At 46.0% G+C, this 12,024-nt stretch overlaps 1 protein-coding gene across 1 annotated transcript; it reads right to left on the bottom strand.

Annotated features, from left to right (window-relative positions):
* Positions 1-7,821: 7,821 nt before the first annotated feature.
* Positions 7,822-10,955, bottom strand: LOC103641099 ((S)-beta-macrocarpene synthase-like). The gene is made up of 7 exons (XM_008664479.4): positions 10,776-10,955; positions 10,418-10,670; positions 9,941-10,304; positions 9,628-9,846; positions 9,265-9,400; positions 8,704-8,955; positions 7,822-8,482 (listed from the first exon to the last, which is right to left on the bottom strand). The coding sequence occupies exons 1-7, from the start codon at positions 10,908-10,910 to the stop codon at positions 8,192-8,194; spliced, it is 1,650 nt and encodes a 549-aa protein (XP_008662701.1). The 5' UTR covers positions 10,911-10,955; the 3' UTR covers positions 7,822-8,191.
* Between the last annotated feature and the right edge of the window lie 1,069 nt (positions 10,956-12,024).

The following is a 12,024-nucleotide window of genomic DNA, read 5'->3' as shown; positions in this document are numbered from 1 at the left end:
GGTGGCCTTCGCGCTGCATCAGCGCGATCTCGCGCTCGAGGTCTTGGGCCTTCTGCTCCTCGTCGCGTATCATCTGCCGCACCTTGGCTAGTGCGGACACACGTTGGCGCTTAGCTTCCAGTATCTCTTTCTGCCTCTGGAGATTGCGGTTCTTGAGGCGCAGGGCGCGCAGCTGTAACTGTTCTTCTGTTCAGACGCCGAGGACCTCGCCGTCCTCGGTGAGATCTGCGCCCTACACTGGGGCGAAGCCTGGGGGCGGCTGCGATTGTCCTTCGGGCCCGCAGGTGCGGAAGGTGTCGTCTTCGCAGGTGCGGGGAATGTTGTCTTCGGTGGGCTCTTGGTGGGTGGATTGGGTGAGGGCGAGGGCCTTGCCCTTTCTTGCGGCCAGCAGTGCTGCCTTCGCAGCCTCGTCAGCCTTCGGGTTAGCTCTCTTGGGTGCCATCGTGGGTGGTCTTGTCGTAGCACGAACGGTGGGCGCCAAATGTTGGAACTTGCTCTCAGCAGCAAGGAAACCAACAAGGGTGAACGGTGGCGACAACAGGGTTACGTGCACGGGGGCAATAGCTCTGTTGATCTAGCCTCTCACGGGCACTGTGCGGGGGTATTTATAGGTATCTGAGTGCCCAGCGCCTCGTGTTAAGGACGCATGTGCCCTCAGACACCTAGTTTATCCCCAGAATATTCCCATAAAGCGGGGTTACAAGCCGTAATTACAAGAATGCCTTTACAAACTAGGCCCGTAACACAAAGGCGGCCACGCGGGGCCCGTTACAATGGGCCAGATCACACGTGGGCCTCAGAGCAGGACGAGGCCGTGCTACGGGGAGACGTCACCGCAGGCCTTCGTCTGGTGCTGAATGAAGCGAAGGGTGTCCCTGCCCGTTTTGTCTTCGTCAAACCAGCGATTGCAGCGAGAGACGACGAGCGAAGGGTGGCGTCTTTGCCTTCGCCCCAACAATAACCATATATATACATATATAAGAATGAATGCCATGTAATGCTCATGAGAGTGCGAAGATAATAAAGATTTATTATCTAAGTCTTGAATATAACTTTCCTTCACGGAACTCCGAGAACTTAGGGTTTCCGGAGTCGGTAAAGGAGTTCAAAGGGCAGGGGGGTTTTGGGTTCTAGTTATCAAACATGGTCCAAATAAATTCAAACTCTACCCAAGGCTTCTAACTAATGTGGGGAGCTCATATAAAAATTTTGAACATTTTTGGCATTACTATTAATTCTCTAAAATTCCAGAACTATTTCTTTAAGCTATTTTAAATGCCCTAAAATTTCCTGTTTAAACTAAAAATCATGAAACTATTTTTATTAAATTCTAGGGAAAATAATAAGCCTAGGAAAATTGGTTTCACAATTTTAGGATTTTTCTACAATTTATAACAAATTTCCCAAGTTCTTCTGAAAAAGAAAAAGAAAAAGATTCAACAGGACTGTGCCGGTTTCAGCCCAGGCGGCCCAATCCAGAGGGAAAGGCGCCCGCGCCCACGCGCGCGCTGGCGACTTTGCAGAAAGGTCCTCGGCTTAACGGCTAAACAGAAATAGGTCCATTCACTATTGCACTAAGTCACTGACAGATTGCAGATAAGCCCTCCACCTTCTATCTCTTTGCAGACCAAAGTCCACGACGGCGTTCACGCACGGAGAGGCTCCGGCGAGGTCCTGGACCGGCTGATTGGGGCTATGACCGGTGCTCAGCTTCGGCCTAAACCAAATTCACTACCTGGAGAACGTTTCCCCTAACTTAATTGCACTAATGACCAACTAAGGAGCTCTGGCCACGGTGACTGAGAGCATGGCGGCTAGATCGTTGTTCCCGGCGACCAGAGAGCTCCTAGCGCAATTACGTGGGTCGGCAAGCATCGTGGAGTTGCGAGAAAGCTCAAACGAGAGAGAGAGAAGGATGAGCTGACCGGAAAGGGGCTGGCCGCGGTGAGGTGAGTTTTGCGGTGCCGGAAACCCGGATTGGGGAGAAACCAAAATTCAAGCTCTCGGAGGCACGGTTGCTAACGATTGTTGGTGGCTAGGTGGGTGATGATGTTATGCAGCTAGGGGAGGGCTCAATTTATAGGTGGAGCGAGCGGTGGCCGCGAATTTTGGACGAGACACACGGCGGTCGGAAGTGAGGAAGAATGCTGGTGCAGTGAACACGTGTTCACCGTCGTGGCAGTAACTCCGGTGGTCGACGGGGAGTTTAGAGGGAGTCACGGCGATGCGATGGCGTGGTTAGGACACGCGGTGGCCAACAGCGATGGCACGACGACGTTGAGCAACTTTACCCGCGGGCGGTGAGCCAGGGGAGGAGTACCGCGGCTGACCGGGGTGGCTTCCAGCTTGACGGCGGCGACGATCTTTTACCCCGAGAGGTTATCCACAAGCCGCGAGCGCGAATCCGGACGGCGGCAACACGAATCGTGGCGAAGTTCGTCGGCGGGGAGCTGAGCTGGTGTTCTGATCCGATCGGCTACTGTACCATGGCGAGTGCTCCATCAGACAACCTGACAGAGCAACTTGGAGCATGATTTATTCTCAATTTCCAATGACAACTCCTCCCAAGCTCGGCAGCAAAATTGTAGAGCTATAAACTAGCAATAATTCGACTATAGGGCTTGAACTCATTTGAGCACTAGATCAAGGTTGAATCCATACTCAAAGTTGGCTCTATTACACTGAACATCTGAATTTCAGAGTGGAATCGGCCTGACAGCCAAACTTTAGGCTTAATTATCTCCAATATTTTCTTAACAGCTGTGCTCACACTCTTAAGCAAAGTTGTTCTCCTTTGGTTGCTCTACAAATTTGGTGTGGTGACCTAGGGCAAAGATCCTATATTTTAAAAGTTACAAGGCTCCAAAGTTGTGCCCACCAATCTAAAATTCAGACTTAGGTGAACCAAGTGACTTAAGATACCTTATTGACTTGGTTTTTGCACTTTAGTCCAAATGTGCATCAATTTTGCACATAGGTCCCTAGGGTTTGGTTTCAGGGTTTTCCAGGGTTCCAATTAGGGTTTCTAGTATCCCAGGGGTATAAATGTGATTCAAGTTCATTTTTGGGAACATTTTGTGACTTTCCCCTAAAGCTTTTGGGTTTTCTCAACTTGGGTTAGGTTTTACCCCTTTAATCCCTATTTAGGGTTGAGTTTCCTATTCTAGGGTCTTGTTTGCAAAACACTAAAACAATACAACTTGTTTAAAATTTTTGCCTAGTGAATGCACTCTAGGTGTATCAAACATATGCAATGCTAATGCTTATGATGCCATGCTCAAGTTTTAGTTACAGTAACACTAGGGGTGTTACATCTTTACAATAATCAAAGGGCGAAAACGAAACGTAGATACACGTGGCCTTCACAAGCAGCCAACTGGGGGTTGTCGCTAACCCACGCCTAGAACTCGTCGTAATCTTGGAACTCCTGGAAGTCTCCTTCCACGGCTTGATCTTCTCCCGAGCAGTGGTTGCAATGCTGACAACCTGGGGATGGGGGGGTTTGGTGTGTAGAGCAAGGGTGAGTACACATCAACATACTCAGCAAGTGTCCTATTTGGCTGTAGTGGACTAGATTTATGTGAGGGTAAGTCAAGCAGTTGCTTTTAGTTGGTCAAATTATTGTTACTAGAAGAGAAAGCCAAGTTTTAGAATTAACCCACGTTATTAACCCAAACATACCCTTTCCAAACGGAAAGAGTACCACTTACCATCACCAGAATCAATACCAAAACCATCATTCTCATTGCCACCTGTAATCCGAACATCTCTGATCAAGTACCACTAATCAATGGAGCTCCCTTGGCATAACCGCGAGCACGGCTGATATATATCAGTTTTCAAACACTTTGCAGAGGTTGCGCACTTTACCCACAAGCCGTGATTCCCTTTATGCCCGGAGATCATGACTCTCCATTGATCACTACCAAGGTGACCCAGTAGGGTATCACTACATAGCCTTTACAAAGACTCCCCGGGGCTGTAGCCACCCGTTAGGTTTCCTAAATGCACCGCACTCCTCCCCAAGGGGCGAACCAACCTTGGTAGAGCGAGCCGCATACACCGAGCCCCCTTAATGGCACGACGGCTAAGCGAACTACACCCCGGTTCCTCTAGTTATTCAGCTAAGGGTGTCCCACTCCACCCTCATGGTTGCACTGTTTTTCTGGGCGGTCATCCAACGAACAGGTCCTTACAGAGAGGCACTCGAGAAACCGCTCGAGCCCCCTTAAATGCCACAAGTATAACATCATAATAAAGTAGGGAAACAACGTATCATTGATAAATCTCATCTTGTTCATTGATTAATGTTAAGCACTAGAAATAAGCTAAACAATAATAATCCAACCCAAATAGGTAAACAAGGACATGGATAACAAAAGCTAGTCAATCCTTAGGTATAAACTGTGTAAATGCGGGAAGTGAATTATAGAATGTATAGGACAAAGATAGGTCAAGGGACACATGCCTCCACCAACCAGCTGCTGCTCAGGGGCTTCTCCTGCGAGTTCTTCGGGCTCCTCAACCAGATCGTTCTCTATGCGAGCGCAAACATACATACATCTATCCATTCGAATTAGCAAAATAAACAGTACACCATACAAGAGAGCAGATAAGTCAAATATTCATAAGATATGACATACGATATTGCATTCGCCATGGCTAGAAAGAGAAGAAGGAATGTCTCGCAGTGGTTAAAGCTATAATCGAAGCATATTATGGGTAGATGCATAACTAATCATTACGTGATCTAGTTCCACCTTGTTACACTAACAAGTATTGGTCACATGCACTAACAGAATTATAACTATTTTCAATTGGTCAACATTCAACAAGGTCAATGATTAACTACATGAAATAACTAACGTAATCATTTTCTGAATTGAGTTTCCATTTATTGATATAAATAATGTGATCAACGCGCACAAAATATAGGGGGGAGGGGTAGATGGGTGGCTAGGGGTAGACGGGCACGTCTAGGGGTAGACGAGCGCGCCGAGGGTACGACGAGTCGTGCCAAAGCACCGCGCGCACCACGCGAGCACACGCACGCGCAAGGCTGCGCTGACGCGCCGCGAACGAGCCGCGCGCACGCCGAGGCCGAGCTGCGCACACGTCGCGCTACGTGCCGCGAGCAGGCAGCGGGGCCACGCCGGGACCGAATGCGCGGGCTGCGTGCTGGCCGAGCTCAAGGCCGCGCGTCATAGGCACACCAGGCTGAGCTCAAGGCCGCGCAGGGGCGAGCAGGCCACGGCCGAGTCGAGCAAAGGCGCCACGACTACGCCGGGGCGAGACCGCACCGGGCGAGGCGGGAGCGCGCGTGCAGGGGCCGCGCTCCATGGCTACGGGCGCACCGCGCCGGGCAGGGGCAGGGGCCGGGGCCGGGGCGAGTGCGCGCGCAGGGCGCCGCACCAGGGGAGCTCGCCGGGATCGGGGCAGGGGAGGGGGGACGCGCCGGGGTGGGCGGGCGCGAGCGCGCCGGTGCCGCTGAGGCTGGGCCGCGCCAGGGCCGGGGCAGGCGGACGCGCTGGGTGCGCCTTGGCCGAGGCAGGGGGCCACGCGGGCGCGTCGCGCAGGGAGGGGGGCACCGAGCCGGGTCGAGCACGCTGCGCGGGGAGAGGGGGAGGGCTACGCCGGAGGCGTCCGCGCCGGGGCCGGGCTGCACGGGATGCTGGGGCTGCGGGACGAGGCCGCGCGCAGGGGGTGGGCCGCCATGGCCGGCGAGCGCGAGAGAGAGGGAGGGGGCGCGGCCGAGCCAAGGAAGAAGAAGGGAGGCCAGGGGAAGAAGGAGAGGGGCTCACTGTGGGAGGTCGGACGGCGGGCGGCGACGGGCGAGCCAGGGCGGGAGCAGGGGAGCTACGTGAGGTAGGAGAGAGAGGAGATCGAGTGTGGGGGTTAGAGGAGGGAGAGAGAGAGGGGGCGGTTTTGGGGGGCGCCTGGCGGGTGGGCCCCACACGGCAGGGCGGCGGCGGCGGTGGCCTAACCGCCCACGCAGGGCGCGGTGTGCGCGCGCGCACACAGGGGGGCATGGGGCAGGCCGCGGCTGGGCCGCCGAGCCAGCCCAAGGCGGGAGGGGGGGCGAGCTAGGCCGCGCGCATGGGGGAAGCTGGGCCGCGCCAAGAAGCTGGCCCAGGGACAGAGGGGGCTTTTCTATTTTCCCTTTTTCGTTTAAGCTCCAAATTCTCTCTTAATTTATAAACAAATACCCTAATGAAGACCAAGCGAATACACACAAGGAAAAGATGCGTGGTTCGGCATGATGCAACAACCAAAGAAACCCACTACTAGGGTTTATTATTATCACACGACATAGAGTTTTGGAAATGGGTAAGGTTTAGCGAAAAGAAATGGGAAAAGAGAGGTAACGCCCGAATTTAGCGAGTGAAGGAAAAGAAAAAAATTCAACTCCAAAATTCGGGGCGTTACAATAGACTTCCTCTCTTGATCGATCCATTGAGGAACACACTCTTCACGTCCATTTGAAAAAGCTTAAAGGAACGGTGAGCAGCATACACCAATAATATGTGAATCGACTTTAACCTAGCTACGGGAGCAAAAGTCTCCTCAAATTCCAAACCTGTGACTTGGGTATAACCTTTTTCCACAAGTCACGCCTTGTTCCTAGTCACCACCACGTATTCATCTTGTTTGTTGCGGAATACCCACTTGGTACCCTCAACGTTTTTCTTTGGATGTGGCACTAAGCTCCAGACTTCATTTCTATTTATGTTGTTGAGATCTTCCTGCATGGCCATCACCTAGTCTGGATCCTTCAAAATTTCTACCCTGAGAGGTTCAATAGAGGAAACAAACAAGTAATGCTCACAAAAATTAGCGAGATGAGATCGAGTGGTTACTCCCTTGGTTATATCCCCTAGAATCAGATCCACCTGATGATGGTGTTGTTTGGTGGCACGGACTTAGAGCGGAGGTGCATGTGGAACATCTTTTTCCTCCTTGTCTTCTTCTTCAAGCTCCCCCTTGATCAATGTCGTCATCATGAGATACATGTTCCTCGTCTTGAGTAGGGGGTTGCACCATTGTTGAGGAATATGGTTGATCTTGTTCTTGTGGTTCCTACTGCCGCACATCTTAAATCACCATAGTCCTTAGCGTGGCTACCGGAACCTCATTCTCATATACATCATCAATATCAACTTGCTCTTTTAGAGAGCCATTAGTCACAAAAACATTCGTGGCTAGTGGCTGGTGGGAATCAAACCCCCGGCCTCAACCTCGTGTGTAGCTCCCTCTAACACTCCACCTTTTACTTACTACATGTCTATATTGCAGTTTTGTTGTCCATATATTAGAACAATCCGAGTATAAATTGAGTATTTGAGGCTATAAACAAATTTAAAGGAAAAATTGTCAGCTATAAAGTGTCATAACTTTTGAAGTTCTGCATTTTTTATTTTGGTACTTTTCCCATCCGAGTTCATTTGCAAAATTTGCATCTGAAATTTGACAAATTTAGATGCAATTTTGAGAGCCGAAATAATTTCAAATAAAAAAGTTGTCAACTACAAGGATTCATAACTTATAGAGATCTACAACTTTTATGTTAGTGGTTTTTTCATACGAGACCATTTGAAAAACTCAAAAAATTTAGGATAAAAAAGATTTTTACTAGCGGTTTCTTAAGAAAACCGCCTATAGAAATCATGGATTTCTAGTGGCAATTTTCTTAAGAAACCGCCACTAAAAAGGCCACTAGCGCTTGATAACCAAAACCGTCTGTAAAAATTAAACCCTAGTGCAGACTTAGAGCTCATTTTTATTAGTGTTAGATAATTAATAGATTTATACGATACTTGATGTATGTGTTTGTTATATATATGTGTCTAGATTTATCATTATCCATTTTAAAAATACACATAAAAACCAAGAGCCAAAACAAATACTATTTCGGGACAGATGGAGTAATATCTAGATGTAGTTTAACACATCTACAAAGAGAAAATTTTCTTTATTTTAGCTGAAGGAAAAATAGCACAATACAACAGATGCCCGAGAACAACAACTATAGGATGGTTGTTGTCGTTTTTCTTTGAGTAATACATATATACTGCCATATCCCTTGATATTACTTAAGGTGTACAATATATATAGCTCCTGTAGTTATTTTGGCCTGCTTGGAGTAGTGCTTCATGTTGATATTCTCTTGATCCAAGATAACAATAAAGAACCTTCACATGAGTACCGGCTTCACATAAAGCGACGTTAACATGTCTTTGATTGTATGGGAGACAGTGTACTTATCAGCTTCCTTGTACATGTAGTCTACAGTTCGTGCAAACTCTAGTACCGTTCGTGGCACAATTATCGGGTATTCTTTTAGTGCAAGGCCTTGTTCAATCATGAACTTCCATGAATCTTCTATAAGTTCTTTTATCTGCTCACATGCTTCATCCATTGTTAGTTCATGCTGCTTCATGTAACACTGAACAGTGGAGACACAATGCTTCTCTCTTTGTTCACGCTGCAATTAAATGTGGAAAATTAGTGATTTTTTATTAACAATGTAGTTTTTTTTAAATCCCAAACACTATAAATCTTAACAAAAAATTATGTTTAGGGTCATGCCTATCTTCATTATTATTCACTAGAATTGTTGAACAAAATCTTGGTTCTAGACATTGATGAGTACAACAAGGTATAGTGTATGCATGAAATAAGAGTAGTCAAAGGATAGAGAAAAACCTTGGTTGATACAATATCATTGGAGAGCTGTACAAATATACCAAAAGACTTAACAAGTTCAGCATCACTCATAACCCATTCCATGATCTTCTTTGTTACTACATCACCCATTCCAACAAACGCGGAACATAGCACCAGGGTGCCTCCAATGCTTATGAGTGAAACTTTAAGGTGTTCTTTCAATGTTTTGGGGACATAATCCTCATCACGCCATTTTATTTCCTTGGTATATTCCCGAACTAATTCCTTCACCTATATAGAGAGAATAAAAACATGTGAAGTCATTGTACGTAGATGCTCATGTGATGGTTGCATTTGGTAATTTCCATGTTGTAAGGAATGGATTTGTGTGTATATATATATGTATATATACATCGTTAGTATATTTTAACAACACATAAGGTGTCTGATATATATCTCGGTATGTGCTTGTTTAATCTTATGGTAATAAGGAATAGCATGTGATCAACTAATGTATATATTATTATCCACTAAGTAGTCTTGTCGTATTTGGCTTAATAATAATCAGCTTTATCAAGGAAGACAGAAATAAAAACTTGCCGCTTCTTTTAAGTAGAACACTCGGTAGCTCTTGTCTGGTCCTAACTCATTTTCAAACGATGAAAATGTCTTCAACAAATACATGTAGAAATCCTTCATGTATTCTGGGAGTAGAGAGACTGCAGTTTCATCCCACCTGCAGCTTACTAAGTTAGAATATATACAGATCACCTTCCCTCCGGAGTATTTTATATGTAATACATCCAAAAATCCAAAGAAATGGTTGTGGTGTTTTCTTAATAGCGTAACACAAATACACTTTCATGCATGTTGACAAAATATGTGAATTAGTTACTTGGGTTTTTATAGAGAGTTTCCATTCTAGGAAAGAAAAGGATAGATACTCGAGAAGATTATACGTACCTTTCGACTGCTTTTGCAAGTTGCATACTCTCATAAGAATTAGCATGTGAGTCAAGGGTATCATCTAGAATCGTGATGAAAGCAACAATCTTTGTAAGTATAATCCGAGAATGAGAATATTGAGGATCATAACATCCTCCACTCATCCAAAAGTACACTTCTACTATTCTATCCCTCACAAAACTCAAGTTTGATTCGACGCGGAGTTCTTTCCACCAGCTGCAATGTCGTAGAGAAGAAAAAGCAATAATTGGCATAGGTTTTAAATATGCACTTTCGTTTCTGAAAGGAGAAGTAATATATATAAACTTACGATGTGCACTCTTTGAGCTCTGATGAATAAAGAAGCTGTAGAAGGTTGAAGTTCAGTTTCGCAAACTCTAATATTGATTTGTTTTGTTTAGCGTCCTTTTCGTAGATAGGAATGTAATCCTTTATTTCCAAAGTTCCAACCCTTCTAAAAAGTGGGGTATCAAGGGCAGACGACACTTCCTCTGCTATTGGTGATTCCAAATGTTCTAATCTATCTTGAAGGCATCTCGTAGTAAAAGAAATTGCCTCATCAAGCACTGTCTCTCCATGAATCCTCAGGTATGCTGCATTGTATAAGCTTAACAAGCTCCTGGTATCTGCCCCAATAAAATTTCCATATTGGTCTTTGAAATTTAGGAATACATCTGCATGCATATACAGTTGGATGGGATATAGTGAGCATTCGGTAACGTATATTTTCTCAAATCTAACATATATATATATTCCAAAATAAGGGCATATGAAAATAAGGGCTCACCGGATGAAACATGATAGCCACATTTACGCAGAAGATAGAATTGGCGTGAAACTAAGTCCAAATTACCACCATCATAATTGGAGTTGTAAACAACAGTCAACTTTTCGGTTATCTCATCCTCGTAGTGGTAGTCCAGATTTAGTCGCTGCAGGGTGATAATAAGGTCCACTATTTCTGGCATATCATGTGAACCTTTAATCATGTTTCTCACTTCTTCCTTTAGCACTCCAGCCTTTTCTCTCATTTGAGCTTCCTGCAGTGAACGCGCAGGCAAAACGTGTTTATATTATATTTTATGTAACTTGGCAAGCATATTAATTTGCATTGTTACTAATCATGCATGTTGAACTAATATTACCTGTGTCTCGGTCGGAGCCTCGTAAGAAAGAAAGAAATCTCCCCACAGAGTTGGATGGAAGGAGGCCGGAGACATCTTCTTCATCTCCTGCTCGCCGAGGCGAGGACCATCTGTAGTTTGTGTTAGGGCAGCCATCCTTATTAGCAGATGTGTGGGATGCTTTTGGTATGTAGTGAGACATGGGATGCATGGAAAGCCTCATGGGGTGTGCTATTTATGCTTTGTGTGGATACATACAAGCAAGTCTACGCTCACTACCGGAATTCGCGCCTTTGCCGAGTGCCGGTGGCTTTGCCGAGTGCTTTTTATCGGGCACTCGGCAAATCCGGCTTTGCCGAGTGCGGCACTCGGCAACGTCCTGCGCTCGGTAAAGAGCTAGTTTACCGAGTGTAGGACACTCGGCACAGCCGAGCACTCGGCAAAGACTTCTTTGCCGAGGGTCAAGCACTCGGCAAACATGGCTCTCGGCAAAGGGCCGTTAGCGGCCGTCTACAACTGACGGCCGTCAGTCTTTGCCGAGTGTCAAATATCTGGCACTCGGCAAACATAGTCTTTGCCGAGTGTCCTCTGTAGACACTCGGCAAAGCATATTTTAATTTTTTTATTTTGGTCACCAAAATTTTTGTGGTATGTTTCTACACTATGTAGACCTACATGTACCATTTTGGGACAATTATAACAGTTTTTTCTATAGCTAGTACATTTAGTTTGTTTATTTGAATTTCTTCGGAAAATTCAGATTTGAACTGCAGGTCACTCGAAACTTGGAAAACCGTGAATGCAAAAATGATATCCATGCTACATAGCACAAGTTACGATCGATTTCAGGAGCGAACCGGAAACTTCGAGCACCATGCTCACTCAACATGACCGTAAACTTGCCATCCAGGTGTTTAAAAATTGTATAAAACAGAAACAAAGTCAGAAAATCATGAACCCTGTCCACGTGTCATGATATCATATGTAGAGGCTGTGATAAAAATTTGAAAAAGTTTCGAGAAAGCTGTAACGCACTATGTGTACAAACCTAAGAGATCCACATTGAAACTCTATGATTTCATGTGTGGTTCTCTTAGGTTTCTACACATAGTGTCTCACAACTTTCTCCAAACATTCTAAATTTTTTATCACAGACTCTACATATGATATCATGACATGTGGACAAGTTTCATGATTTTCTAAGTTTGTTTGTGTTTTATAAATTTTTTAAACAGTTGTATGGCAAGTTCACGGCCATGTTGAGTGAGCA

The sequence above is a fragment of the Zea mays genome, chromosome 10 (genome assembly GCF_902167145.1).
Source record: "Zea mays cultivar B73 chromosome 10, Zm-B73-REFERENCE-NAM-5.0, whole genome shotgun sequence".
Taxonomy (NCBI): domain Eukaryota; kingdom Viridiplantae; phylum Streptophyta; class Magnoliopsida; order Poales; family Poaceae; genus Zea; species Zea mays.
This window is presented reverse-complemented; position numbering and strand designations above follow the sequence as displayed.

What these genes read in the sequence shown, in the direction of transcription:
- LOC103641099 (XM_008664479.4), bottom strand. Translation starts at nt 10,910, where the DNA reads ATGGCTGCCCTAACACAAACTACAGATGGTCCTCGCCTCGGCGAGCAG. An exon ending in TGGCTATCATGTTTCATCCG is followed by an intron (nt 10,305 to 10,417) that starts GTGAGCCCTTAT and finishes ATATGCATGCAG; the next exon opens with ATGTATTCCTAAATTTCAAA. An exon ending in TGTTCTACTTAAAAGAAGCG is followed by an intron (nt 8,956 to 9,264) that starts GCAAGTTTTTAT and finishes CTCTCTATATAG; the next exon opens with GTGAAGGAATTAGTTCGGGA.